Source organism: Homalodisca vitripennis, chromosome X (genome assembly GCF_021130785.1).
Source record: "Homalodisca vitripennis isolate AUS2020 chromosome X, UT_GWSS_2.1, whole genome shotgun sequence".
In the NCBI taxonomy this organism is placed as follows: Eukaryota; Metazoa; Arthropoda; class Insecta; order Hemiptera; family Cicadellidae; genus Homalodisca; species Homalodisca vitripennis.
The window spans coordinates 115,806,206-115,832,919 of record NC_060215.1 but is presented as its reverse complement, the minus strand read 5'-3'; the positions used below and the strand labels follow the sequence as shown (position 1 = coordinate 115,832,919).

At 35.7% G+C, this 26,714-nt stretch overlaps 1 protein-coding gene across 8 annotated transcripts in view; it reads right to left on the bottom strand.

The window, feature by feature from the left end:
- Nucleotides 1-1,842: 1,842 nt before the first annotated feature.
- LOC124369808 (homeotic protein antennapedia-like) overlaps nt 1,843-26,714 on the bottom strand; it is a 273,221-nt gene continuing 248,349 nt past the window's right edge. For 7 of the 8 annotated variants that reach the window (XM_046827913.1, XM_046827920.1, XM_046827915.1 and 4 more), the window contains 2 exons: nt 19,760-20,746; nt 1,843-5,446 (listed from right to left, as the gene is read on the bottom strand). In XM_046827913.1, coding sequence (XP_046683869.1) covers nt 5,196-5,446; nt 19,760-20,567 — 1,059 coding nt within the window. In that variant the 5' untranslated portion in view covers nt 20,568-20,746 and the 3' untranslated portion in view covers nt 1,843-5,195. Of the gene's footprint in view, nt 5,447-19,759; nt 20,747-23,263; nt 23,345-26,714 lie in introns of those variants that run through there. The other variant, XM_046827919.1, reaches the window with a different exon arrangement.

The following is a 26,714-nucleotide window of genomic DNA, read 5'->3' as shown; positions in this document are numbered from 1 at the left end:
TTCTTCAAAAATATGATATTACTTTTCGAAATATCAAAATAGAAACAATTTTGAATGTTTACACTGAATTCAATTAGTAATTGGAATCGAAGATTAAATGTTCAATAATGATTATTATAATACATTATTCCTGTCAACAAATATTTTACTCAAAAGGTTATAAAACAATCTGTGTTCATTTTCAATGAAATTTACACTTAAAATACAATATATTAATTTTAGAAGTTAAAACAAAAACCGACAGTTTGTACAATAGCACTAACCCCCCCCCCCACACTACTCTCTTATTTTAACACAGTATGAGCAAACATATTTTGAGCGAGGGGCCATCTGTTTATTCCCACTTGTGAAATTTTTGGTCGGCGCTACTCTGCGAGGAGTAGCTGTATATTACAAAATCATCAAACAGTTTTTCCAAGTAGCCACACCGTTTTAAAAAAAAACTCACTTTCAAAAAGTATTCATAACAATATAAATTAAGATCAGGAAAGTTAATAATACGATAGTTTTTAGTAAATTTTAATTTTTTATAGTTATTTCCTCTTTTATTACTCCACTCGAATAGAATTAAATTTTTTTAATGAATTCAACAAAACAAATAGCTTGATCCTAACAATGACTTTCCACAAAATAGATTTATTTTGAAATAATAGAACATTTAAATAAGGAGACTGGTATTTAATGTATCACACTAAGTGTGCTTGATTTATTTAAGATTTGAAGTTCAAAAAATTTCGTTTTATTTTCAATGTCACTTTATAACTACAAGTCATAACTTTTCAATACACTTTTTCTTCATATACATCAGATAGGGTATGTCTGTAACACTTGTATTGTTTTGTTGAACGAATTTCCTGTCCCTTAAGGGCTACTCTTTTTGAACGGCTATTACAATCGATCAAATCGTTTTACCAATTTAGGATTCGAACCTGTACTGCAAAAAACCCATGCACCATTCCTTGTACCTTAGAGATGTTTCAGCCACTGTCTAATGAAATCTTTAATGCCTGAAATCAATCTGTGAAATCTACGTTTTAAATCAATAACCAAAAGAGCGTAATAAATACTAGAACACTTTCTACTCACCATGAGCCGACTTCAGCACTGAATGAGTAGCTTTCAGTTCATTCCACTTGAGATCACAAGTCACAGGACACTTTAAGTCACTCGATACTTTAGGTTCAAGTCAATTACCGCACAGAACGCGCGAAACTGTGATTTCGACCACGCACTTCTTCACTGTCTCTTGTGGGTTATCCTTCAGGTAGCCCCATGATGTCATTTATGTATAAGTCAGAAATCACTGTTGCCCATGGGCTGGAGAGCAGGTTGTGGATGTTAGTGTTCTTTTTTATGTAATAAATTCACAATTAAATAAAAGTAATAATTTGATAATAAAGTACAAAACTGTTTTATGCTGTTCATAACTTTGTATATACTGTCAAAATATTTTTCAAAATCCTATTATTGCTAAAGGAAAACAGTACAGTTATAAATTTGAACTAAACATTCTTGCACCAATCGTCTTAAATATTATCAGCTTTCATAGTTTAAAGGGCGGACCAGATATGGAATTACTATGATCACGAAATAAAGTATATGTTAGAGTTTTTCAAGTAAGAAAATGTTGGTAATATTTGTTGGAATGAACCAGAAAACACATTTCCGCCCTTAACTAGCTGCTTAAAAAATATTAGTAACTTTTTACAATGAAAACATTTTATGTTTTCAATGTGCCAAATGGTTCCTGAAATTTTGTTACCAGTATATATTGAATATTAAGTTGTTGCTGTTTTTACTAAAACTAAATGATAGGAAGAAGGGTTGAAAATAAAACAGCGATTCAACCACATATCATTTATTATGTTTCTCGTTTTCAAATTTCTTTGAACACAAAATTATATAGGACAAACTTTATCAATGCTTTGTGATGACGCTCACTTACAAATAGTACCATTTATACAGTGACTATAATAATAATATTAATATAGACGAAGGGTGGCTACACCCACAACGGCCTCTAAGTGCTAAGAAGTCTACCTCACTGTTCTAAATAAAGGGTATGAGGTATTGTATGTCAATCAATAAAATAAAATTTACTTTCCTCTTTTACTTACATAAACAGTTCTTTTTAGTTTAGATATTTCATACTGTTAGAGATATATAACATGTGCTAACGAGATTAGCAAGAAAGTAGAGCTCATTCGCTTGTGAACGGTCAGAATGTAGACGTAAGTACAATAGTTGTCTTCATTCAGTTTTATAGGACAAATTTGCTTATTATTGTCTTCAAATTACATTAAACAAAAATAGATAATTTCACTGCCTTAACACATCAATATTACAATTTAGAACTAAATAGGTAAAATACGACTTACATATAGATTTCATTTCGTTTCTTCAGAAAATAGTATTTCAAGAACAAATAAGCATCATAAATCTAGAGGCTTAACTTATTGCATTTATTGCTAGACAGGACATTCAGATATGTCACATAATATTAATCAATTAAACCACTGGACGAAATTCGTTTCAGCCAAAAGAACTATTTATGCATTTACTTTGAAAACTTGAATCTCGACTAACATAATATTTCAAAAATATGTACCTTCATGAGATCAGTATTAAGAGAGCTATGTATGAGTAGGGCTCAAAATATTTGTATTATTCTGATTCTCAAAATGTATGTATATCTGTAAGCCAATACTATATAATACACTTTATACGAATTACTCAGAACTACCCAGACAGTAAAAAACATTCTTAACAAACTGTGGGGTTAGATGTTTAAGAATTTTTAATTTACATTATTCACGTCGTAAGACCACCCATCTACACAGAATCACTCTCGCACTCACTCAAAATTGTACAACAGATTCACGCACGCACGCACACACGCAAGTAATAATTAAGGAACTGTCAATAACCGCCAAAATTTGGCAAATTTTAATACATTCTCGTTTTACATGTACAGATCTTTGAAAATAGTTGATTTTCAGTATTATTATTACAGCAATTGCTTTTTGTATTTCACAGAAAAATCTTTCTTAACAACGTCACATAAACCATACAAATTTATGTATATGAATATATCTGACTGTAAACTATTTGAAATTTGCACTTCGTACGTATACTTGATTTCTTCAAAGGCTTTTTACGTATATTTCGTTTCAAGAAATCATAGAATACTTAAGTATGTGTTGAAATTAAAACTGTTTCATTAGCATGACACCGGAAAAATAATTTCTAATATCTTTTGAATAAGAGAATTTTAAATTATGACCACAAAATAAAAAAAATTAAATTATTTGAATGATAAATAAAGGCACGTAGTTCTGGGAAACCATATCATCTGTTATGGGTATGATCACTCACAATCTGTTAATTTAAAATTAGGTCTATTATAATCAAAGTGGTAAACACAAAATATCAGCACTATTCAACCGGTGTCAAAAAACAACAAATAAAATTCCAAGTAGAAAACAACATACAAATAAAATAAACATAATAAATGCATCCCTTCAAAAACTCAGTGGAATCAAAGAAGAAAAGAATTTCAAACAACCACAACATATTCAATTCCTGAAAATCTTAATTCTAACGACCCAAAATATATCTTAAATATAACACACAACACTCAAAGGGTATTTTTTACTTTACTTTCATTTTCTTACAAAAAGGACACAACAAATTTGCCCATCCAAAATGAAACCCTCAGGAGCGGGGTACGACACACACGACAATTATAGCGAATGTCTTAAGAGTTACGTATCTTGGCATAATCACAAAAAGTGTCTCAGCCACCTGAATGTACAAAACACATTATCAACGAGGGAACGAGGGACTCGAATATGACGTTGCTGGTAACTTGGCCGAGGTTAGTGGGAACAGGAATAAAGGACTGTCGTTTAATGTGACTACTATATAGGTTACTTTATGGCTCAACAACTCGTTTGACCCTATATTAAATACGGAAAGTGATTTCTTATGTTTCCTTCAATCGCTTGCTGTTAGATTTTGGTTTTCGTTTAATTCTTCGAAAATCACTCAATGTATGTTTCAAGTACAGGTTTCTTTTCTTCCGATGGGCATTTAAATAAGCGCTCTGCTGATACGCTCAAGTGAGAAACTTCCTTTAGTAAGCTTATGAGCTTATAAAATGATTCTGCAAATGTTAAAACTTTTTCTCAAAGTTTGTGATTTGGTAGTGTTGAAATCTTTAACTTATTCGCTCTGCATTTCAGTAAAACAAGAGCATTATGAATAGTTAAAAATACAGCCCCTAAGAAGTTGTATAAATAAAATATTTAAGAGTCAATAGCCTGACATACCGTTTAACGGGTTTACTTTATTTCGTTTGGATTGTTCAAACTATTCGTCAAGCATCTAGTTAGTTTAGGGTTAACTTCTTCCTACAGCTAATAAGTTGTTTCCAAAATCAATGTGACTTGCTATCTCAGTCATGTTTATTACATTATGATTTAGAGATGAATTTTTAATGTAATTAAATTGCTATGCATGTTAATTCAAGTTGTTTGGAAATATAGATGTTTTATGTTTATAAACTTTCAAAGAAAGATTAAAAATTATTACTCTGTTTAACTTTATGGATTGACAAAGCGTACATACTGAACTATTAAATTTACTTGTGATGGCTCGCTCATTAGTCACTCGCGTCCATCATTGTTACTTTTTTACTTCTAGTAATATTTATGCGACCAGAATTTTTACATAAATCCCACTAACTGGAAAACGCCGAACGCATCGCCAAAAAGGAGTCCAAGTTCTTCCGATACGCTTGCTCGTCACCATCCTTCATCCATAATCGAAAACCGCGTGATCCATAGCTCGCTATGGCACCGTCAAAATATCCAACTTTGATATAAAGCTAACCTCTCTTTTGTACATTACAAAAATCTATACATTGCACAACATACGGGGGGGAGTGGGGAGGTCTGGCTGGTCCTAACTTATACTTTGGTTCCGTAGCACATGATCGAATAACAGATAAAATAATTACAATAAATAAATAGCATTGGCACGAGTGCAGAGCCTTGGGGTAAACCAGAATAGGGCGCTATGATTGGGATAGTAGCTGTACATTAATACTGTCTTAGGACTGCTATGACTATACATGAGTATTTACTCGACACATTGACTTAGATAGACTCGGAGGAGGGAGGGGCAGGTGAAGACTACTGCGGCGATGTCTGAGGGGTGATATCACTCCCGTCTCCGTTAGCCCCGTCGCCTCCTTTCGTCTTGTTTTCTTTCTTCCACTTCATCCGCCTGTTCTGGAACCAGATCTTGATCTGACGCTCCGTCAGGCAGAGGGCGTGGGCGATCTCGATCCTCCGTCTCCTCGTCAGGTAGCGGTTGAAGTGGAACTCCTTCTCCAGCTCCAGAGTCTGGTACCTCGTGTACGTCTGGCGGCCCCGTTTCCTTTCTGCAACAAAGAGCAAGACAAATTAAAACCTAGTTATAATTAGAAACTTTGATTGAATATTAAAATAACAACCAAGGGTCTGAGCGAACTCTTGCCCTTTCTAAAGAAGCTTCGTCAAGAAATAATGTAACAGGTAGTTTTTCAGTAATGTTTTTAAGAAAGGGGGGGTCGTGGCCAAATGTAATGAATATTATTTCTCATTAAACGAGAATTTTATCGTATTAAGGAAAGTTTTTTCTTCGAGATTAGTAATTTAGTGATATAACGAGGAATTAATTTTACAAAATATTTTTGTGGATAATTCAATAATACACCCATGTTTTTATTTCTACCAAATTAGCTTTTTAGAAAATGGAAACTTGTAGTTTTACTTGTATCAACGTGAACCCAAAGAATTATTTTCATTATAACAAAATAACGATAAAATTGTAAATTCTATACAAAAAACTGTTTTTGAATAAATAATGTGATAAAAATGCTTCTGTTTTATACTTATCAGATGTTTCTTAATATATAATGTAGTTTTCCAATAAACAAATTAAATATATTCTTCAATGACAAATTCGAGTAGAATTCCTCATCGTATTTATCTATTATTTGTATTAGTATTATCTATTCTAGCACTGTAGTTATATGTCCTTCAATTTACCTTCAATTCTTTAAATGTGTTATCGTTTGTTGTGTGGAACTGTTGTGAAAGTTTCTTGAATTTCTAGATTGTTAAAATAATATAAAAATAATTGATCCTTTACGCTATACAAATGTAAAATCCTTTTACAGGACTTTTTTAACTGATAAAGAAAGCTCGAAATGCATTTCGGTTAGTAAGAGAAATAAACGGGAACAAAAGGAAACAACAAAAGAGTTCTCCTTGACCCTGTGGGAAATCCACCTTTCAAGAAACCTCACGCCGAGTACTGTAAGGGATTTTAATTAAATAATATATTTTTGGAAGGAGCAAGGAGCAGATGATTTACGGTCCGCTCAGAATCCTGTAATCAAAAACTCGTTACCGGTGACGAGTGAGCGAGCTGCCACAGGACCTTGCTACTAATTGCTTTCAATTCAATTTGCCCCAAAATCAGTCCTCTTGTCAATTCTTCAGATAGACTGCTTCAATAGCCGTTCTCGAAGTTTTTGAAAGTAATGGAAATTCACTTAGTGTAAATAAAATTAACAAATTTAAGTTAAAATTCGTTTTGTTTCACACAAAATTAAAGAATGAGCAAAAATTAAATAAAATATTCTGAAACCCATTTAATGCAAGTTATCACTATCTTCCATTGTGCTGTATACAACTTTTTAAAGAACGACCAATTCACTCCACCCATAGTCTTGCTACAAACTCCTTCTATTTGCCTAAAAATATATTTCTTCATTGTAAAATATTCTATGAGTAGTTTTCCTTTCGTGCATCATAGATTCTCTTCACTTTCCTCAACGTTACACCTATTATTGTATCATCTTTATTAAATTAAATAATAATTACCATAATACGGAACATAAGTCGGAAATAGAGTCATTAAAGTGCAGAAGTAAAAGGCCAAAAGAGCTCATAAAAGACATTGACTACATTCATTTAATCCTTTTAACTTGTATCGACAAGTTAAAGGCGAAAAAAGCTGTGAACCTCATGTATACTACCAATATATAATATAAAAAATAGCATATGGTATATAACACGGTTATTAGAAAACTTTTTTCCAACCATGGGTAGTGTATTCAAAGTCAGTATACATGTTTTACTAACTCTATTATTCGAGCAAGAACTCGAGGAAGTAGGAGCATACATTGCGATTCTTGTTGGCTTCTGCATTAATAGCGCCGATAAAAACACTAACGGTTATTTATTATGAAAGATTATTATCGTTCTGTCAAGAGTTTTAAATAATTACAAGGGCATTTTACTGATGAGTGGAGTTTTAAAACGACGTGTAGTTTAGGCAACTGTCTTTACGGGGCCTGACAGCTGTCCAGCACAGCGTCCGGTGTCCTGGCCGGGCCAAGTCCGTCTAAACGGCACAGTGTCTCGGAGTAGTGTGCTAGATAGAGACGTCGCCAGTTCGACCTGGATGGATCACTTCCGATTGTTCTGTTTTTTCTGCCGCCTCGATGCTGCGCTACGCGGCACGGCGCGGCGCGGCGGGACAATGCCGACATGTCCGACACGAGCAAGCTTTGTAGTGCGGCCGCCGCTCGCCTCTCCGAGCAGTAATGGATGTCTGGACCGAGCGGGCTCGGGAGGGAGCCTGGGAGGGAGGGAGGGAGGGAGTTGCGTCATGACTGACGAAGATAAATGGCGCCTCGCTGGCAGAAAGAAATAAGAAGTTGCAGCTGACTGTTCTCATGTCAGACGGAGCGAGAGAGACCGAGATAGAGGGGGAGGGAGAGGGAGAGGAGACGTGGTTAACTTCTATCCCGAATGCTCCAACATCCGTCTCAACAAAGGAATTGGAATTGACAATAATTGCCGGCTCGATCACAACAATTAAAATTCCCACCGTCTCCTCCCACTCACAGTTATCACCCCAAATGCAGCCCATTTGCCTTTCCATTCTGTCACCTTCCTGACAGGTGAGATCTCTAACATTCCGTAACATTTCTACGAGATGTATACTCCGGACACCCACACTACACGGTTGTGATCATTTTGTGGGGCATTCATCCTCCGTGTCTCAAAATGATCATTGCTCTTCAAGAAGTAAATTGCAGACGTATTAGCTATAGCAGTAATTTGGTTTTAATCCCAACAATTATTAATTAATCCCACAGTTGATTCTTACATGACAAATGATAGCAAGTTGGCTACTAGGCCTATACTCAACGTTACTGCGGTCAATATACAAAATCGAAACGTTACATATGTTGTTCTTATGCACTCGTATAAATTATCAACGGTGATATATCACTACATGTTCCTCTACGAGGTTTGTTACTGAATGTGTTTATTTTCTCTTGCTCTCGAGTGATAGCACTTCTACTCTAAGTGGAATAGTATCTGTAAAGCTCCAAGCACTCACTGCTTGATTGTCCTCTTATTGCTAGAACAACAAGGGATCTTCTGAACATCAGCCATATTAGCTGATTGCATTGTAGAAATTTAATTAACACGTTACCGGATGTTTTTCTTATATTTCATTTTAATCTTATGAAAAGTATTCACGAAACATTTTCGGAAGATTCTTTATATATTTAAAAGATGAATGATCCAGTCAAGTCTTACACCTTCTGTTAGTCAGTAGAAATATACTGCAGACCACCGCCTAACTACAAAAAAGAACTGCAATCCCAGTTTATAAAATAAGATTTTTGGGGCTTACGACTATATTCCGATTGATCCCGTTCGTCCCCGTTCTTATTTAACCATGATTATACTATTTAAATTGCTAATAATAATAATTTTGGTTCAAAAATGTTTTAAACGTACCGATGTCGTATAAGGTAAAGAAAAAAATGGCTGAAAGGAGAGCTACTAATGGATTTTTGAAACTTAAGACAATTCCTCCTTAAAAACCAACTATCCATCGCTGCCTAAACCCTTGTAAGACGATTCTGGACAAAAAAAACAGAGAGGCCAGCCCCTTAGGAATTTGTGGTTAATTAAGGAGTGTCCGTATGTCGGTTGAGGATGACGGATGGTCCCTAGTGCCCGGGGTAGTAATCTGCCCAGCATCGCAGGGATTCCGCCCCGCTGGCCAATCGGGGAGAATCGAAATGGCGGCTGAAATGGCCGCTAGAATCGGTTCAGACTATATTTATTAATTACAGTTATAAGTTAAGTTTAGTGTTTCGATAGTTAAATAAGACGGCATGTTTGTGTACAACTTAAAAATTTCATTGAGATTTCTTCAATAATTTGAGAGAATATTTTACAAGTTTATCAATCTATTTATAATCGATGTTTAATCATAACACCTTATTCAATAAATGTTTGTAATATTGTTACCTTAGAAAGTCAATAAACTTATAAGAAATAAAGCATTGGGAATTCAGATCAGTAATTTTAATTCAGGACACGCAAATGAATACTAGTGTAGAGATAGCCAACTTTCCCCTGTATGAAAACTGCCCACGAAGCTAGTGCATGCCGATCGGTAGGATCTACCACAAAACAGGTTAAAAACAAGCGACAACTCCAAATGAAGCAATTAACATGCAAATTTTACATGTAGAGTTTTAGGCCCGTACGAATCGAGCCCTATGAATACACAATCAGTGGTGCGATCTAATTGTTAATGTGGTCCGTCCATCATTTCCAGTTCCGTTTAATTCCACCCCTCCCCCTCCACCACTCAGCACCCACCCCTCACCCCCGTGTCCAGCGTGGCCGCGTATACACTATACAGTAATTCCGTTTTAATTCAAAACCACATTCATTTCACTCCCCATTTCCACCCTCACGATACCCCCCCCCCCGACCGTCATCCGTGTCGGCGTACCGTGTACGTTTAGATTAGTTGTACACGTGACATAAAACTGCACTGCAATCCTCTTCCACAATAGTCTCTCAATTGGACCTCATTTTCAATGGTTTTTCAATCATAACTGAACATTCACCGAATTAGGAGAAAAGTGTAGGTGCTAAGTAATTCAAACTATCTGAAACCCATAGGTAAATTAAAAATGTAAAATGTCTTAACTACACTACCAGTAAATTATTTAAAGCTACTTGATCTACTGCATAATGTTGATTTGCCAGGTTTGCCAGCAAAAAAAAAATGCAAAATATGCACTACTTATTTGTGTATAGTTATCAACATAATCCTACATCCTTAAATGAAACCGTTGGAATCGTAGTCCAAACCAATATTTTACTCGGAAATAATCATATCCACCTATAAAAATCACAATTACTTCAGAGAAGGTTGGCTTAACTATTTCAAAACCAATAATTTTCAGACAGAAGAGAAGTTGCTGTTTGAAATCTCGTTTATATAATCCTAAAACCAATCTATCAACCTTGTTATTCCAGCGTATCATTATGTTTACTCTCGGTTTTCAACACGAACCTTTTATAAGAGTATGCCTCAATGCATTATTAATACTCAAATCGTTATCGTTTGAGTATGTGCAATTTACGATTGTTATGAAATTTGTCAAATTTGTTAGTTTTTACTATTTTTATCAAATGTGTTTATATAAATACAGCAAAAAGATACATTTTTCCTTCTTCTTTATAATACTACTGTTTCGTCAAATTTGTGCATTTCCCCTACAAAATGAAACTAACTTTGCATTATGCAAATAACATTTATTGCTTCTAAACATTCTCAGCTATATTCAATGATTCTTGTTTTGATTATCTATCCCAAAATTACATTATCTATTAATATATATAAATAATATATATATATATATATATATATATATATATATATATATATATATATATATAAAACAAAAGGTATAAGCAGCAAATTGTAGCTTTATGCTCATAACGTAAATTTTTATATTTCAAAGCAACCCTTAACAATAAAATAACTAGCTTGAAATGTTAAAACACTGTACCAAATACGATAATGTCTATGATTAATAATTCAATACACAATTGTTGAGGAAAAGTAAGAGGAAAAGTCGTCTTCAATAAGCATATGAGTCACAAATCTATATTTCAGCAAGCCATTTTGCTTAAAGGTGAGGACGAACGAATGCATCCTATAGCACAATATAAACATGTTTTGGTGCGAAAAATAAGTGGAGAGACAATATAATAACGCTTTATATGTTTGGTGTTAAGGGCCGTGGTGAATAAAAGAAACATACGAAATTCATGAGTTTGGATGATTAGAAGTTATCACAAAGAATGTCACTATGTTATCGTTAAGGTTGTACTTGGTAGTCTGCAATGAAGTTTTAAAATATTGATACACAGTCTGTCTCTAAAATTAGATTTCTGATGAATTTAATGAAATTCATAGTCATAATATATACAAAATGTGTTTGTTGAAATAATTGTCAAATGTTAACGTCCAAAGTAGAGAATTTTTTATCGACAGGAATGTAACATAAAACCTTTACGTTGGGAGGTCAAGGTACAATATGAGAAACATTCATCAAACTACACAAAATTTAACAGGTCGTAATGTAAGGAACCAACGGGCTTTGCGAAGAAAACAAAAAACAATATTCCGTGCTATTAAACACACATTACACGAAACTGAGTGGGAAACGCCAAAAACAAAACACGCTCAATAATAGACAGAGCGATATAAATTGCTATCGTCAAATGAAAAACGCGCCGCCAAAAAGCCCTGATGGATTTCTTACTTATAAAATGTGACAGATGACAAATGCCTCTCTTTCTTTTTCTCTCCCCGAGCTTTCATCCCAGGAGAATATTTCGTAATTTCCATCCCCCCTTTTCAGCTCCTTCCTCACCCCCCGCTTTACCCTATTTCCATGTGTGATCCTTTTTAATTCTCCTTCTTCTCCTCGGGAACGGGAGCCAATAAGAGAACGACTCTGTTGAAATAGTTTAGCCCGGTGCCGCAAGATGGCAGCTGTTCTGTACTCCTAACTCTGTCCACGTTGACCGGTGGCGGTGTACATGTACTTTACTGCAAGTTGAATGTCACCATCCAGCCACCCCCCCCCCCCTCAACAACAAGGAACTCATTAACAGTTCTTTTGTATGAACCAACTAATTCGAGGTTCAAACAACTGCGATTTAGTCGAAAATTACAGTGTAAAGAATTTATTTAATGTTAATTCTACCGATCCGCTAACATTTTTCTGGTTTCACCAGCTCCTCCATTCTGGACAATCTTCTAAAAATGCAATAACGCTGCTCAAATTCAAGCCTTAAAGTTTCATACATTTTGAGTTACTTTAATAACAAAACAATATATTTAGTCTTAATTAACATGATATGTACAGTATACTCATTACATCAAGTTTTCGATTAAAACAATTATTATTACATTTTAATAGTTTGTATATACCGTGCATACAGGTATATCGCTGTATATCGCTCATATATATATATATATATATATATATATATATATATATATATATATATATATACAGTGATTTAAAGTGTATTTTTAAATACACATTTCGACTGTTAAATTAATTATCACAAGAACAGAGAAAAATAAGGAATAAAACAACAGTTCGTAACGTTCAAATCTATAAAAACAATGTACTAAATATATATATATATATATATATATATATATATATATATATATATATATATTAAGTTTTTATAAATGATGACCAGAGTCATTGTATTACGCCCGTATCAGTTTTCATCCCGTTTTCTTGTTTCATATTTATTTTATTTATTTATATACATGTAAACAAATATATAATTCAAAATGGTAATCTAAACTCAAAATGTGACAATTATATTTTACATAGGAAATTCAGAAAATAAAATTAAAATTTTTATTGGAGTGATAGTAATTGAAAACGGTGTAGGTAAGTGACGCAAGACGCGACGCGAAGGGTCTACTTGACGCTGCGCTATGATGCATGGCGGTGGGAGAGCCTATAATCCCGTAGTGCCTCGCCACGCCGCTTCACCGTAGGCCTATAAATCCGCGACTCAACAAGTAGTTCCAACTTCAGATAACAGCCTCTGCCCCCCTCCACTCCCCCTTACCCCTCTACCATAGGTTTAGTATTTCCTTTACACGCTTATCATTCAGAAACATCCTCCTCCTCTTTAGCCCCGAAACCTACATTTCCTTGACGCCAAAACATAAATTAACATGCCATACGACTGAGGTTCAAAATAGTTTTGTTTTTGACCTTAACCCAGTTAAACTTTATATATCATTTTATAGGAGATTTTATATCTGCAGTTCCATTTCGCCCAAAACATTGTACGTCGTACGCGGTCCAGTTCAAAATGCCTCATTTACAAATGTTTCACTAAAAAGGTAAATGGATGACATTAATAGTAAAGCAGGTAATATACGAGTACTTGAATAAATAAGGTAATTTTATTTACTGCTAAATAGTCAATATGCTAACAGATATACAATACCACAATGTTAGGTTTATTATTTACAAGAACGCACAGTGACATCTTACTTTGACCCTGCTTGATTATAAAATATGGGACTTATTCATTTTATCTAAAAATAAATTAGAATTTAAGAAAGCATTTAGTGTTTTGCACTTTTCTTAATTGGAGTATTTCTATAGAGATTACAAATTAAAGTCTGAGTAAAATTGTTGTTGACCTTATGGGTTAACAGAAATAGTGTTTACAAAAGTAGGAAAACTACGCAAGTATGTTTATACACTTTAAACTATGTTTAATAATTTCGTTCTCGCTAACTTGCAAAAGACAACTTAATTACAGCTCGTGTAGTCGCATACCGTGGACAGGTTGTAAATAATTTTTGGACGGACTCTCACGAACTTTCGAGGGTAATAAATAACTGTTAACCGGAGTCAGCCACATGTACATCGGGTTTTAAAATTGGCGAGCGGGCTTCCTCTTGACAGCTGGGAATCATTCAAAATGGAGGCGCTCCGGGTCTATTGTTCGGCGTGAATAAATCAGAACCGAAACGGGGTCTTATCAGTGGTCGCGGCAGTGCGGGCAGAGTCGCTGCTCGAACTAATTACGTTCTGTTATTATTAGACAAGTCGTTTTGTGTGAAACATAGTAATTAGCTGTAAATCCCGAGGGCTAACCGGGCTTCACCTGTTTGAGAAACAATGAATCGCTCCCGCAGAACACACCTCTTGTTAGTCTACTCTTACATACTCAACAAGCCTTGTAAATACACCTCCGCTGAGCATTACTTGAAACTCGGTTATGGTACTTCCTGACAATTCGAATTATATTTCCACTTGTGTTGTACAAGTAAAGTGAAGGGAAACTGTCAAAAGTGTAGTGTTTCTTCACTTACTTACAACTTGTGTATGTAACATTTATGAATTAATTTACAATAATCAATTTAAAATGTGGAAAAATATCTAAAATTGTAGTTCTTGATACATTTAAGACATAACTATGGTATACTGCCAATTTATTTTTATCATTTACAGTATTTTATATCAAGGCTCCGATTTTTTGCAGGTAAAGAAAGCATTTTTCCTTAAATGATTGATTAGTTATCAATTTGAATAGTGGCAGTACCGTTCAGTTACTCTTACAGTCAGGGCTCGATCTTATATATTTTATTAAATAATAAATCGTAGTATTTTATGGAATTGCTGAATATTTGGCTACCCAATTACACAAGTTCGTATAACTTGCAACGAAAAGGATCGTCCATCAGTAAAATTACGTTAAAATGCGTCCTCTAACATCAGAATGCATACAATTACATACGACGAGGACATGCAATAATGAAACTCTCGTAATCCTTTAGATTGAAAATTATATGCATAACAAATATCAGAATTTATAATGTTTACTGATTAAAATTAATTAAGGAAAACGTCCTAAAATCTGAAAAATCAATGTTTTCTAACATAATATAAATTGTGCAATTTAGTCACTGATAGCATACTTTGTGGTAAACCACGTCTTTTATCCCTCACTGCATAAAGGCCTGTGTCTACCTTCTGTGACGTGTACAGTTAAATTTGTATTCTTGCAATAATAGCCCTATTAAGAAAAAGAGATTTAGCTAAGTTTTGAAATGTTTTGAACGTCTAATTTTGATTTACTCTAGGAATTATGTATACAGAATGTCTGAAAAAAGAAAGGATCTATTTCATTAATAAAATAAAAGATTTCTTAAAATAATGTTCTCTTCACTATATAATTAGGGGGTGGGTGTTTTCGACCTCGTTTAGTGTATGTTGTCCCCTAAACAATTAAAAGCTCTAAAACGTTTAAAGGTATAGCTTAGTAATTTTCCGTAAATACATATCTTACTATAACCTAACTTCCAAATTGATAAATAATTTACATTTTTCAAGTGGTGGCCGTTTAAAAGTTTAAATGTTAAATTTCTTAAAATTCGATGAACACAAAATTTACAAGTAACGTAAAACTAGCCCATGCTTAAAGTTTCGTTTAGTGTTTCCTATGTTATAACTGGGTGATAGAAAACCTAGAAAATTTATTTTTAATTCTTTTGTACGATAGACTTTGTATAAAGTCAATGTTAATTTTAAACATTAATAATTCATTAAACATATTATCGTTCAATAAAATAATGAGGTACTGCAATAATTATTTTTAGGCACTATTTTATTTGTCGCTTTACATTTCAATTGTTCTTAAATTGGTTTTCTTGAAACTTCGTATGGCATTTGTCACTTTATAGAACAGTCTTATAGAAAAGCGCTTAAGAAAAACTCTAACAAACAGACTAACACATTTAACGATTTACTAGTATTTTCCACGTTTCCAAAACCCCTTCTCAAAAATTTGTTTCATAAAGGATTTACTTTATAGCTTACTAGTGCTACCTCATTTATTTGTAACATCAAAAATTATGAATGTTTAATAATTGGGAAAGTACAAACGACTATAATCCAAGGTACAAATAAGAAATATCAAACCCGGTGACTGTAGAAAGATAGACCTAGTCGGAGTTTGAGTGACCGAGTGCGTGGGTGTAGGAGGTTGGAACTCACCAGCGATGTGCAGTGTGGTATGTCACTGGATGGTAGAGAGACAGGTCGACAGACAGACGGACGGACACAATACTGTCCTCGGTTTGCACAATACCTCACTAAATCACTGGCCAGTATTGTGCTGGACCTAGCTCGCAAGTTCCTACTTCCTAGACAATTGTTCCGTTATTACCCTCCTGCTCTTTGTTACCTACTCATTGTGCTACTTTTGCACCATTATTGTTTTACTACAGCCTGGATCTTTTTGTAGCCTGTACTCTCTGCGAGTTGTACTCATTCAACTTTACTTCATTATTATATGCATATTTAAATTGACCGTGTCCTAAACTTTAAACATATACATTTTGAAATATCTACTATTAAAAAGCCTAAAACTGCCCGTTTTGAATTTTGAATTCCAATCTGACGGTTTTATTTCATTTTTAAAGGGTTTTAATTCTGGTGAATATTTATCATCAACATAGAAATCAATAAGTTACTACAGAAATAAACATACAACTATCAATATTTAACAGTAAAATAATGTTTTAGTAATCGTCAAAGTTCATAAAAGAAGTTTTCAATTCAGTTAATTCTATTTGATATTGTCCAAAATGTGTAGAAGGCATATGAAAGCACACATAAATCAATCATATTTCAATTTTATGTAATTTTTGCCTAAAATTAATTTTGAACTTAATGTGTTGAATTATTATCCTACTCGAATATAGAAATTTAAAGACATAGCTCAAAGTCATTAATTTTTAATCATGACAATAAATTTTTGTATATTTTGAAATAGTCCTTATAAACTAGATACAAATTTCAGGCCAGTTACGTTTTTTAAAACTTTTGAAGCGTCATTATAAATGTTTTAAGTCGGACATAGAAAGAAAGAAACGTTTGAGGACATGTACTATAATTGGGGGTTCTTGGTTTTGTGTGAATGGAACCACCTTCTGAAATCTCTGCACTCCACTTACGAAGAAAAATACTTAATTGACGGCTAAGAAGGTTCCGCATAATTATGTTATATTATGGTACACTGAATAACTTATTACTTATCTTTGGCAAAGTTATGGAGCATTAAGAACCATAGTGTTTATATTATTTTTTAACAGTATACGTCAAAAAGGTTCTGAAAATATATGTTTATATTATTTCATTACATGAGCAGTTTAAACAGCTTTAGGTTGTAACACATTTTAGATAGCAAAATCAACATACTTTGGTAAATTTCGCAAGAGTGATATCTGATGATAATTTAGTGTTAAGTAATAGTCTCAGATGTTTCACCCGCCCCCTCCCCCAAAAGATACAAGTGAGACATCTCGCGAGCAATAGGTTTGTTGATGCCTATCTCACTTTTACACGGTAGGAAACTGTGATTGAAGATGTTACCTATTTGGATAGCCTTAAGTAGCGCGATTTTTCAAATCTTGTATGTCAGCTTACAATCCTCATAGACTTCATAATGTTATATCACACTAGGAGATTAATGCGGGCTTTTAATATACCTTTACAGAGACAAATTATTGGTTTTAAATACTTTTAACTATTCTTACTTATATTTCTCCTTTGTCAGTTATCACGTTTTCAGGCTAATACTTTGTAGTACTATTTTCTGACATGAAATTGGACCCAATGCTATGTCCTGGAAGGGGAATTTGAATTCGGAACCCTCCTCACACATTATAAGATATAACACTACGACTGTAAGGACTATTTTAAATCATGACACTTTATTAGACAATAATTGATGTGCCAATTACGCATACATTATTGCTAATTTATGGTACAGATATACTGTTTATACAACTTTGTTTTGACCCGACATATGCAGACACGCAGTCCCAGGTGTTTGTGAAAATAAATTCAACGTGATTTAAAAAAAAAAATCATTTTGCATGACAAAAGAAGCTAGTAGTGGGAGGTTAGGGTTATTACGGGCTGTTGCCTCATGCCGGTCACGGTAATCATTGGCAATAGAGTTTCGACAGGTGAACACGGCTGGGGTGACAGGGGTGAGCGAGGTAGTGGTCTAGAAGAGGTCAACGACAGGTATTGGTTCGGGCGTGGACGTAAGAGAATTGGACGTGTGGGATAATTTAGATGCGAAAACGCTCGGAATAAGTATTTATTAGATACACGATATTCCTTGATAACATATTGTCGAGACAGGTTTATTATTAATCACATAAAAATAATTTTTATCACTGTGTGAGTAGCTGTTAATAATCATTTTCAATATAATTTGATTGTGAAATCGTTAGTACTCTGTAGTGAAATATCCCTACATATTACGTAAAGATGACCTGAATAAAATTAATAAATAGCAAAATCTCTTCTCTTAAAAAAATCCTTTGATTTTAAGTTGAATTTACACTCCAGACATCGTGTTAGTCATGAAGTTACATTGGTTTCCATTCTATTCGGATGGTTTCACAAAATTTCAACTTATCGACAAAAACACGATACATGCTAACACCAATGCAGTCGGTCCAATCTCTTGGTAGTACATCACAAACCAATTCCACACAATGCTTATTACGCGCTTCTAATTCCTTGAAGGACGCTTAATCACGGCCGGACTTCCATAAATAATTCTCAAACGGGCGCCAAAAATATCCGGGCGAACAGCACAATGAAACAATTTTGACACCCGAGATTAGATCAAAGTCCCCAACTGCTCGAGAAACATGACCGGTTAATCATTGGACAAAGACCAGAGGAGAGTGAGAGAGAGAAACAGGGAGACACACGAGGGGGGGGAGTGCGAGCATGTGTAACATCGGTGTGGGTTCATAACTCTCGGGGTGACAAGAAGAGAAGCTAGGAACTGGTGAGCACAGCGAGTGACTTGTGGTGTTGGCGCGCACCCAGGGATCAAAACTCGCCCTATATATTATTCACGGAGAGCTGGTGAGCAGTAAATCAGCTTGATCGAGCTCTGATGACACCGGAAGATGAGTCTCCCTCCGACCCTGCCCTCCTTTAAAAATACATTGTAATATCTGCACTTCCGGATTGAAAATTGTCAATAAACGAGCGCACACCGTCCGTCTTATCGATAGAATATATACGTTTGCTCTTCCCACACTTGTAAGCAGTGATGTAACAAAATGTTTGCTTGTTTGTTTACAGCTACTACAACAATCACATTACACCGACCATTCATAGTTTCGTGTTTATAACTCGCTATAGTAAAACATGCTGTCCACTTGTAATCATTCCAGTGAACAATAAAGTTGACAAAAAAAAAACTCATCCTACTTATGGTTTACTCATAACAGACACCATTCTGGTCTCTGCTCATAACTACATCTTATCAACTAAACTACCTGGCAAATCCATAACATAATTGCACTAAATCCGCATCAATATGTAAGTTCTGCATTTGTATTATGGCTTTACAAGGTGTATGATACTGACACATATATTTTCTTATATATTATATACTGATATTTTAGGATACTGACAGTTTTATCAGTAACCTTGAGACATAAACAAACATCAGTACTACATGAGAGCAGAATATAGTAATAGCTATAAAATAGTTATTGGTTTAGAAAAAATGTAAATGAAGCAAATGGTTAGCAAATAACAATATTCTATCAAAAGGAGAAATTAAGGTCTTGTTTATGTAAATGTATCACTTAAATTCTCCTCTTACTGATATAACAGTTACTATAAAATTTATTACTTTTCAAAGGAATACTATAAAAAATACGTGAATCTATTTCTAGATAATTTGCATGCTGTTGTAAATGAACTTACCGAACTGACTCCTCATCCATGGGTATAGTGGACTGGGCAGGTTTGAGTTGTTGTTGTTATTGGGTGGTTGTTGCGGAGGTGGTTGCGACTGCGGCCCGGGTGGTTGTTGGTTGACCACCACTTGCTGGTGGTGCGGCGGTGGTTGCTGGTTAACGTTGTTGTACATCATGTGGTTAGGTGGTTGCTGCTGCGACGGATGGTGCTGGTGGTGCGGGTGGGGATGTTGTTGGTGGTTCATGTGATGCTGGGGCGGAGGTTGGTGATGGTGGTGGTTGTTCATGGGAGGACCCGGGTCCACGAGGTCCGGAGGACTCCCGGGTCCACCCACGATTCCGTTGGTGCCCACCGCGGCTTGTAGTTTGCACGAGGCGTACACTACCGGGGTCTGGTGACCGTTCTGCCCGCCCATGTGGCCCATACCACCGGGGGAATCGGGCCGGTACCCTTCCACGGGAATGCCTTGCTGAGCGCCGTAGTACGCGGCGTTGCGGATGTCCATGCGATCGTACGGCGGGAACCTCGGGTAAGGCATGCCTTGCGGAGGTTGCCCCGCGGCCGGAGGGCCTCCGTAATGGTGAGGTGGAATCCCCTGCCGGAGTCCCACGACGTTGGGGTCGCAATTGGGATCCGGGTTGGGGTTCCCCTGCGGAACCACCGCTGCACCGTAGTGCTGATGCTGCTGATGGGGATGTTCCGCAGGAACGACCCCTCCGTTCCGCAAATCCCCCATGTACGAGTTGGCGAAATACGAACTCATCTCGAACTCTCGCTCTCGCGAACTCTCCGAGAAATCACACCCACTAATCATCCTTATATCATCTTTCTACTACACTTGTCACAAAACACTGATCACAGCACTGACACTTTATCCCAGCGTCGAGGGAGATCACTCTCTCACAGAGGGTGCTGCTGTGGAGTCGCCGTCGACGGAGAGCAGGCTTCCGATGAAAACAGTTGAAGCTTCGACGCCCAAAACTGGGTCCACCCCTGTAAACAAACAGTGTTTCGTCAATTTCGAGCCTTGAATGTATTTCTAGTCTTGCAAAATACTTTTTGAAAGGAATTTAAATTCACGAAAAGTTTACTGCAACATTTCTGGTAGTCTTAGCATTTTACAAGACCCCTACAGAGAAAAATACTATGACAACTATTCATATTAATATATTTAATCTTAAACCCTGATTATACTTATTGAAAAAAACGTGCAGACAAATTAAAACCCGCCAAATTTGAGTGAAGTCTCAGGTCGCGATTGTTTGCTCAAAGTTCAGTTCAACGCCGATGGGGCGATCATTGTGTCGGTGTTGACACAATGGATTCCGGACAACTGACATATTGGCCAGCTGTTCTCAGTCACGTTTCTAGATTTTTACGCTGGATTTTCACTCAGCCATTCTTGTTAGTTAGACAAAACATAATCGTTACAAATACGTACAGCTCAGTATTGTATAATAACAATTACAGTGTTAACTTTGTCAAACAATTATTTCTGAAGCATAATTACTTGTATCTGGTCAAATCAGAATGAAAAATGTGCTAGTCGGTATTACGTTTAATAAATTATGACACATTCAATAATTGTACTGCATTATAACTATCATTACAACTAAAGTTGTACTAGCTTAGTTTTTTTTAAAGCACTAGACTGATCTCCAGTTACTTTTTCGTTTGTCCTTCCCTTCGGGTTCGAGGTGATAGGGTTGCCTAGCCTCTGTAGTCTTCTTTGAGTAAAGGAATATAAGGTCTAATCCATAATACACGTTCTAGCGCTAACTCTCGGATTCATCTCTATTATTTAATCACGAAGGGAAATATATCTTTATTTGGGATGTACCGGCCACTCCGTTATCAGTTTTCATCAGTGAGTGATAACCAATCACTGGATTTTATGGCTCTTAGATCAACGCCAATCATTGATAATAAACTATTCCGTATAAATAGCAATATCATTCAACACGATAGGTTTACCAAAGCAGTTTATGATCAAGTTTATCTGAATAAGTTTTCTCTGTTGAAATTTCAATTCCAAATAGGTAAATGCTACACACATTTCAATTTTCAACAGAAAATAAACAACGAAACATACGCAAAAAATCATACATCAAGAAGTAGACTGTAATTAAAGTAAGTAAGCACAGAGGTGCAGGTAAACAAAAGGAAAGGAGAGGGGCAGGGTAGGGGGTCAAACGTGTTCAAAACATTGCATTAATCACTTCATGCTCCAGAGATAATTTGCTCAGCGTTTCTCCCCCTCACCTAACCCCCTCCCACAACATCAACTCGTTCTATACAACACACGTATCCAGTGTTAACTTACTGGAATATTCTGCATCGTGTTTGAATCCTTATGTAAGGCGTGGTCAAGTTTTTAGCGATATATTGCCGGTAGGTTTAACCCAATTAAGTATCTTTCTTGTTGTACTAACCACCTTAAAGAGATTTGATAAAGACAATTTACTTTTTACATTGCCCATGTTTGAATATTAAAACGTTAAGACGTTTCTTAACAAAGATCGGTTGGAAAGGTTACAAAAAACGTTTTAAATCTCCCAATATGGGAAACATGGAATAGTCACATTTGAAGAATCCTTGATTATAATGAATGATTAATTCACTTATATATTACCCTTAAAGAAATGTTTTTAATAACGGCATTCTCAGTTAATACATATGATATTCTTCCTTAATCACTGTGTTCCCGCTTATTTATTATTTTACTATCATTTTAAAAAAAATACGTAAAATGTTTTACTTTAATCCATAACTCATATCAGTGCCACAATAATGGGGATACAATTCAAGGATAAATGTGTATTCGAGTGAATCTCCTGTGTACTCACATGACCAGGTCCGGGTAGCACCACACGCTGTGGTTCGGTGCGGGATCAGGGCAGATATGACACCATGGTCGAGGTGTCGGGGGTGTGACGGGGAGTTCCCGGTCAGAGGACCATCTGCAGTCGATGGGGCAGATCGACAGAACATCCTCGGGCGACATCTGGCCCAATTAACATGGTTGCGGGACGAGGACATGGTTGTTAGCAAATGCAACCGGAGCGGACAGCGGTAAGAAACTGTCGAAGGCGACACAGTCCCGGATCTTTTTCGTTCTAGGGTGAAATCTGACATGGGCGTTTTATAGCCTGAACCAAAACTAAACTGTATTGTTGTTCTGTAAAGAAGAAAATACGTTCTAGCGTATAATGTACACTAATAGAGTAATGTTGTAATTGCTCAGAATAGAGTTTGGGAAGCAGTGAAGACAGAGAGTAATTTCACTAAAGGTCACGTATTTACTCCTTTAGGATGATCTCCAAATTACTTTATCAAAGAATTTGTATTGATGACATAACATTCTGAAGATAAGATAAGCAAGGCAATGTTCAATCTTTCATGAAACTACCCATCATAAAAGCTCAAGATCTTCCCATTCGTTAAGATTTATTCAGTAAATATATCTTTAAAGTGACTGCAACATAACTAAGTTCTGGCTAAGTAACGTACCCAGTCCCGTGCCAAATGGAGGCCAGTCGTATAGTTGTCGTCGTGCAACCTCAGTCAGTGTGGTGATGGTGAGGGGGCTACCTATTCAAGAGAAATTAAGTTATATTGAGTAACGTCTTGGGGCCACATAGGATACGTCATTAAATTGACTTCAAATGTGTACTTTTTAGAGCTAGTTTTTTTTTACTTTACCTAGCCTTGCACGTAATTTCGTTTTAATTCACGTTGATCGAATTAAATAATCCAACATTAACGTTAGACCAGCATAAATAATAAGAATTTCAAAATGTTGCATGTTTTCATTAACAAAGTCGATTTTTTCGAGCATTAGTTTCGGAGTAACTGTGAAATAAACGATTGTTTCAGATATATATTTTTATTTCTCCCGAGGTGCTGCCCCTACTACTAACCCAAAGCATACAAGAAGTGTTGTGACATAACTATTTGTAAAACATGTATTTGTGACAGGAAGTAAAACAGTTCACTAATACCACATACACCCTAATCCTCATGTGAAAGGGTGTGTTTAACATATTATTCAGAAATGTTAGTGGTGATAAATAAATTTTAACTTTGTGCTTTTTAAAACAGAACACACGCTCATTTGTTGCTGCCACATTTCGTTGATTCTCTGAAATGCCAGGTGAACTAATAAGTTAATTTTAAACTTAGGTTTAGACGTCACAGTCAATAACTTGTCGTTCGAACCAAGTACATGTTGGTGTTTACATTAGGCCCACATAAAACAATACAATCAAATAGAAGTTGTCGTAAAAATAAAACCAACATTAGATGATTATTCCAAACAATGATGTAAAAATATTTCTCCATGATCGTAACCTTGAAGAAACAGCTGCAATACGGACCGTCCCGTCCAATAGAATATTCCGCTATCACAGTAGTAGGCCTTGGATCGGTTCCAGAATATCCCACATCAATATTCCAAGCCGCGCGATGCGAAGCGATGTCCTGAAATGCCCCAGTTCCAATAAAACACGTCACCGCCCGCGCCTAAACCCCAGCAACCCACATTGTTCCCCACAATAAAAATGCTCACGGTCATGACAAAATCTTTACCCTATGTAACCAAAGTAGGGGTCACAAGTTATCTGGCTGGTTATTTGGCATTGTAAAAACTCACATAATGAACCGTTGCTAGTTATATGTGCACGTAAAACACCCCCAATACTATTTCTCGTGTTAGTTTATTGTTATTCCGTTCCAAAGACATTTATCCGGCTGGTTATTTGGCATTGTAAAAAAACTCACATAATAAACCGTTGCTAGTTATATGTGCACGTAAAACACCCCCAATACTATATCTCGTGGTAGTTTATTGTTATTCCGTTCCCAAGACACTTATCTGGCTGGTTATTTGGCATTGTAAAAACTCATATAATGAACCGTTGCTAGTTATATGTGCACGTAAAACACCCCCAATACTATTTCTCGTGTTAGTTTATTGTTATTCCGTTCCAAAGACATTTATCCGGCTGGTTATTTGGCATTGTAAAAACTCACATAATAAACCGTTGCTAGTTATATGTGCACGTAAAACACCCCCAATACTATATCTCGTGGTAGTTTATTGTTATTCCGTTCCCAAGACACTTATCTGGCTGGTTATTTGGCATTGTAAAAACTCATATAATGAACCGTTGCTAGTTATATGTGCACGTAAAACACCCCCAATACTATATCTCGTGTTAGTTTATTGTTATTCCGTTCCAAAGACATTTATCCGGCTGGTTATTTGGCATTGTAAAAAACTCACATAATAAACCGTTGCTAGTTATATGTGCACGTAAAACACCCCCAATACTATTTCTCGTGGTAGTTTATTGTTATTCCGTTCCCAAGACACTTATCCGGCTGGTTATTTGGCATTGTAAGAACTCATATAGTGTACTGTTGCTAGCGAAGTGTAGTCATAAAAACCCTTCCATTGCTATTTATGGTGTTAATGTACTGTTATACAGGTCTCAAGACACTTATTCGGCTTGTTATTTGGCATTGTAAGAACTCACAAAGTGTACTGTTTCTAGTGAGGTGTAGTCACAAAACCCTTCCAATGCTATTTACGGTGTTGATGCACTATTATAATATTCCACGGAACTCACATATCCAATTCACTTATCGAGTTAATAAAAAAAGTTGTAGTGAAAAACTTACAATTTATTTAATTGAGTCGTCTGAGTATATTGTAAATGCCCTAAAGTAAAGGGTCCTTTAAAATGTATGCTTTTCAATGATTTTCATCGACGAATTTTATTTCTTGTAGGAATGATAGCTATGAAGTGGGAGGAAGGATATTTCACTATCAGCAGATCAAATATTGTATTACAGAAGATGGATTTCCGAGAACTCCAGAACGTAAACAGAGTAGAGTGAGTGGCAGGAAGTGGGGCAAGACTTGAAGTGAAGGGACCACTTGAGTAAACAGCTCAGAGAAGAGTATCAGAATAACACCCAGATGTCTCTAGTTAACAGTTTGGTATCGAGGGTGGGTTAGATGGAAGGTGGTGGAAGGGGGTGGAATTCCACGGCGACTAAACGTCTCCAAGATGGCGGCCCAACTTTCGACAAAGGTTGGGGAGGAAATAGTTCTTGTAGGGTCAGAGGAGAGCTGTGATGAATTGGATCTGGACCGTGTTTAAGTGTGACGAGTTAAAACAACTGTCCGAAGTGAAATTCGAGCACCAGCTCACTAATCCACCCCTTACCCCCACCCAGCTCCACTATTCGTCTAATAAACAGACTACTTAAGTAATTATCACGAGTTAAATAGATCTTTTTATGATTCATTCCATTAAACATCTTGGACACACAACAAGTTTCCCATTCCAAATATAAGGTGTTAGTTCTGTAATTAATGGATTAATAATAATAGTTTGGAGTATGTTTATGCAATTATGCAGTATGCCTTTTGTAATGCACTTGTATTATTATTTACACAATATCCCAATAAAGCTGTGCTGACTATTAGATTAAACTAAATTGGTTTTGAGGAATGTCTGTAAATTGTGTACTGTCAAAGATGTTGTGTACTCTCATGAGTTAGATGTTGAGAAAAGTGTATTCCTTTTATGATATATCAAACAATGCAACATAGGGCACCTTAAAATGCCCACTATCATTTTTATTTACCCTTATCATTGTATATAAAAAGAAATATACAGGGTGTATATTATGTCTGGAAACACCCAAATATATCCTTTAATAATTTAAATATAAATTTGAAAACCTCTTACAATCGTGATAGAGATTGGGCATCTACTTTTTGGAACAATGTTTTGTTATGTCACACCAACGGGGGACGTCCTGCCGAGGGTATCGTGAATATTCTTAATGGAAGCCTATACCTTGTGATACATAATTTTAAACGGTAATAGCTTACTGAATTGAATGCCCACAAACCGCATCTCAAGGGAATTATTCTATCAGAAAATAG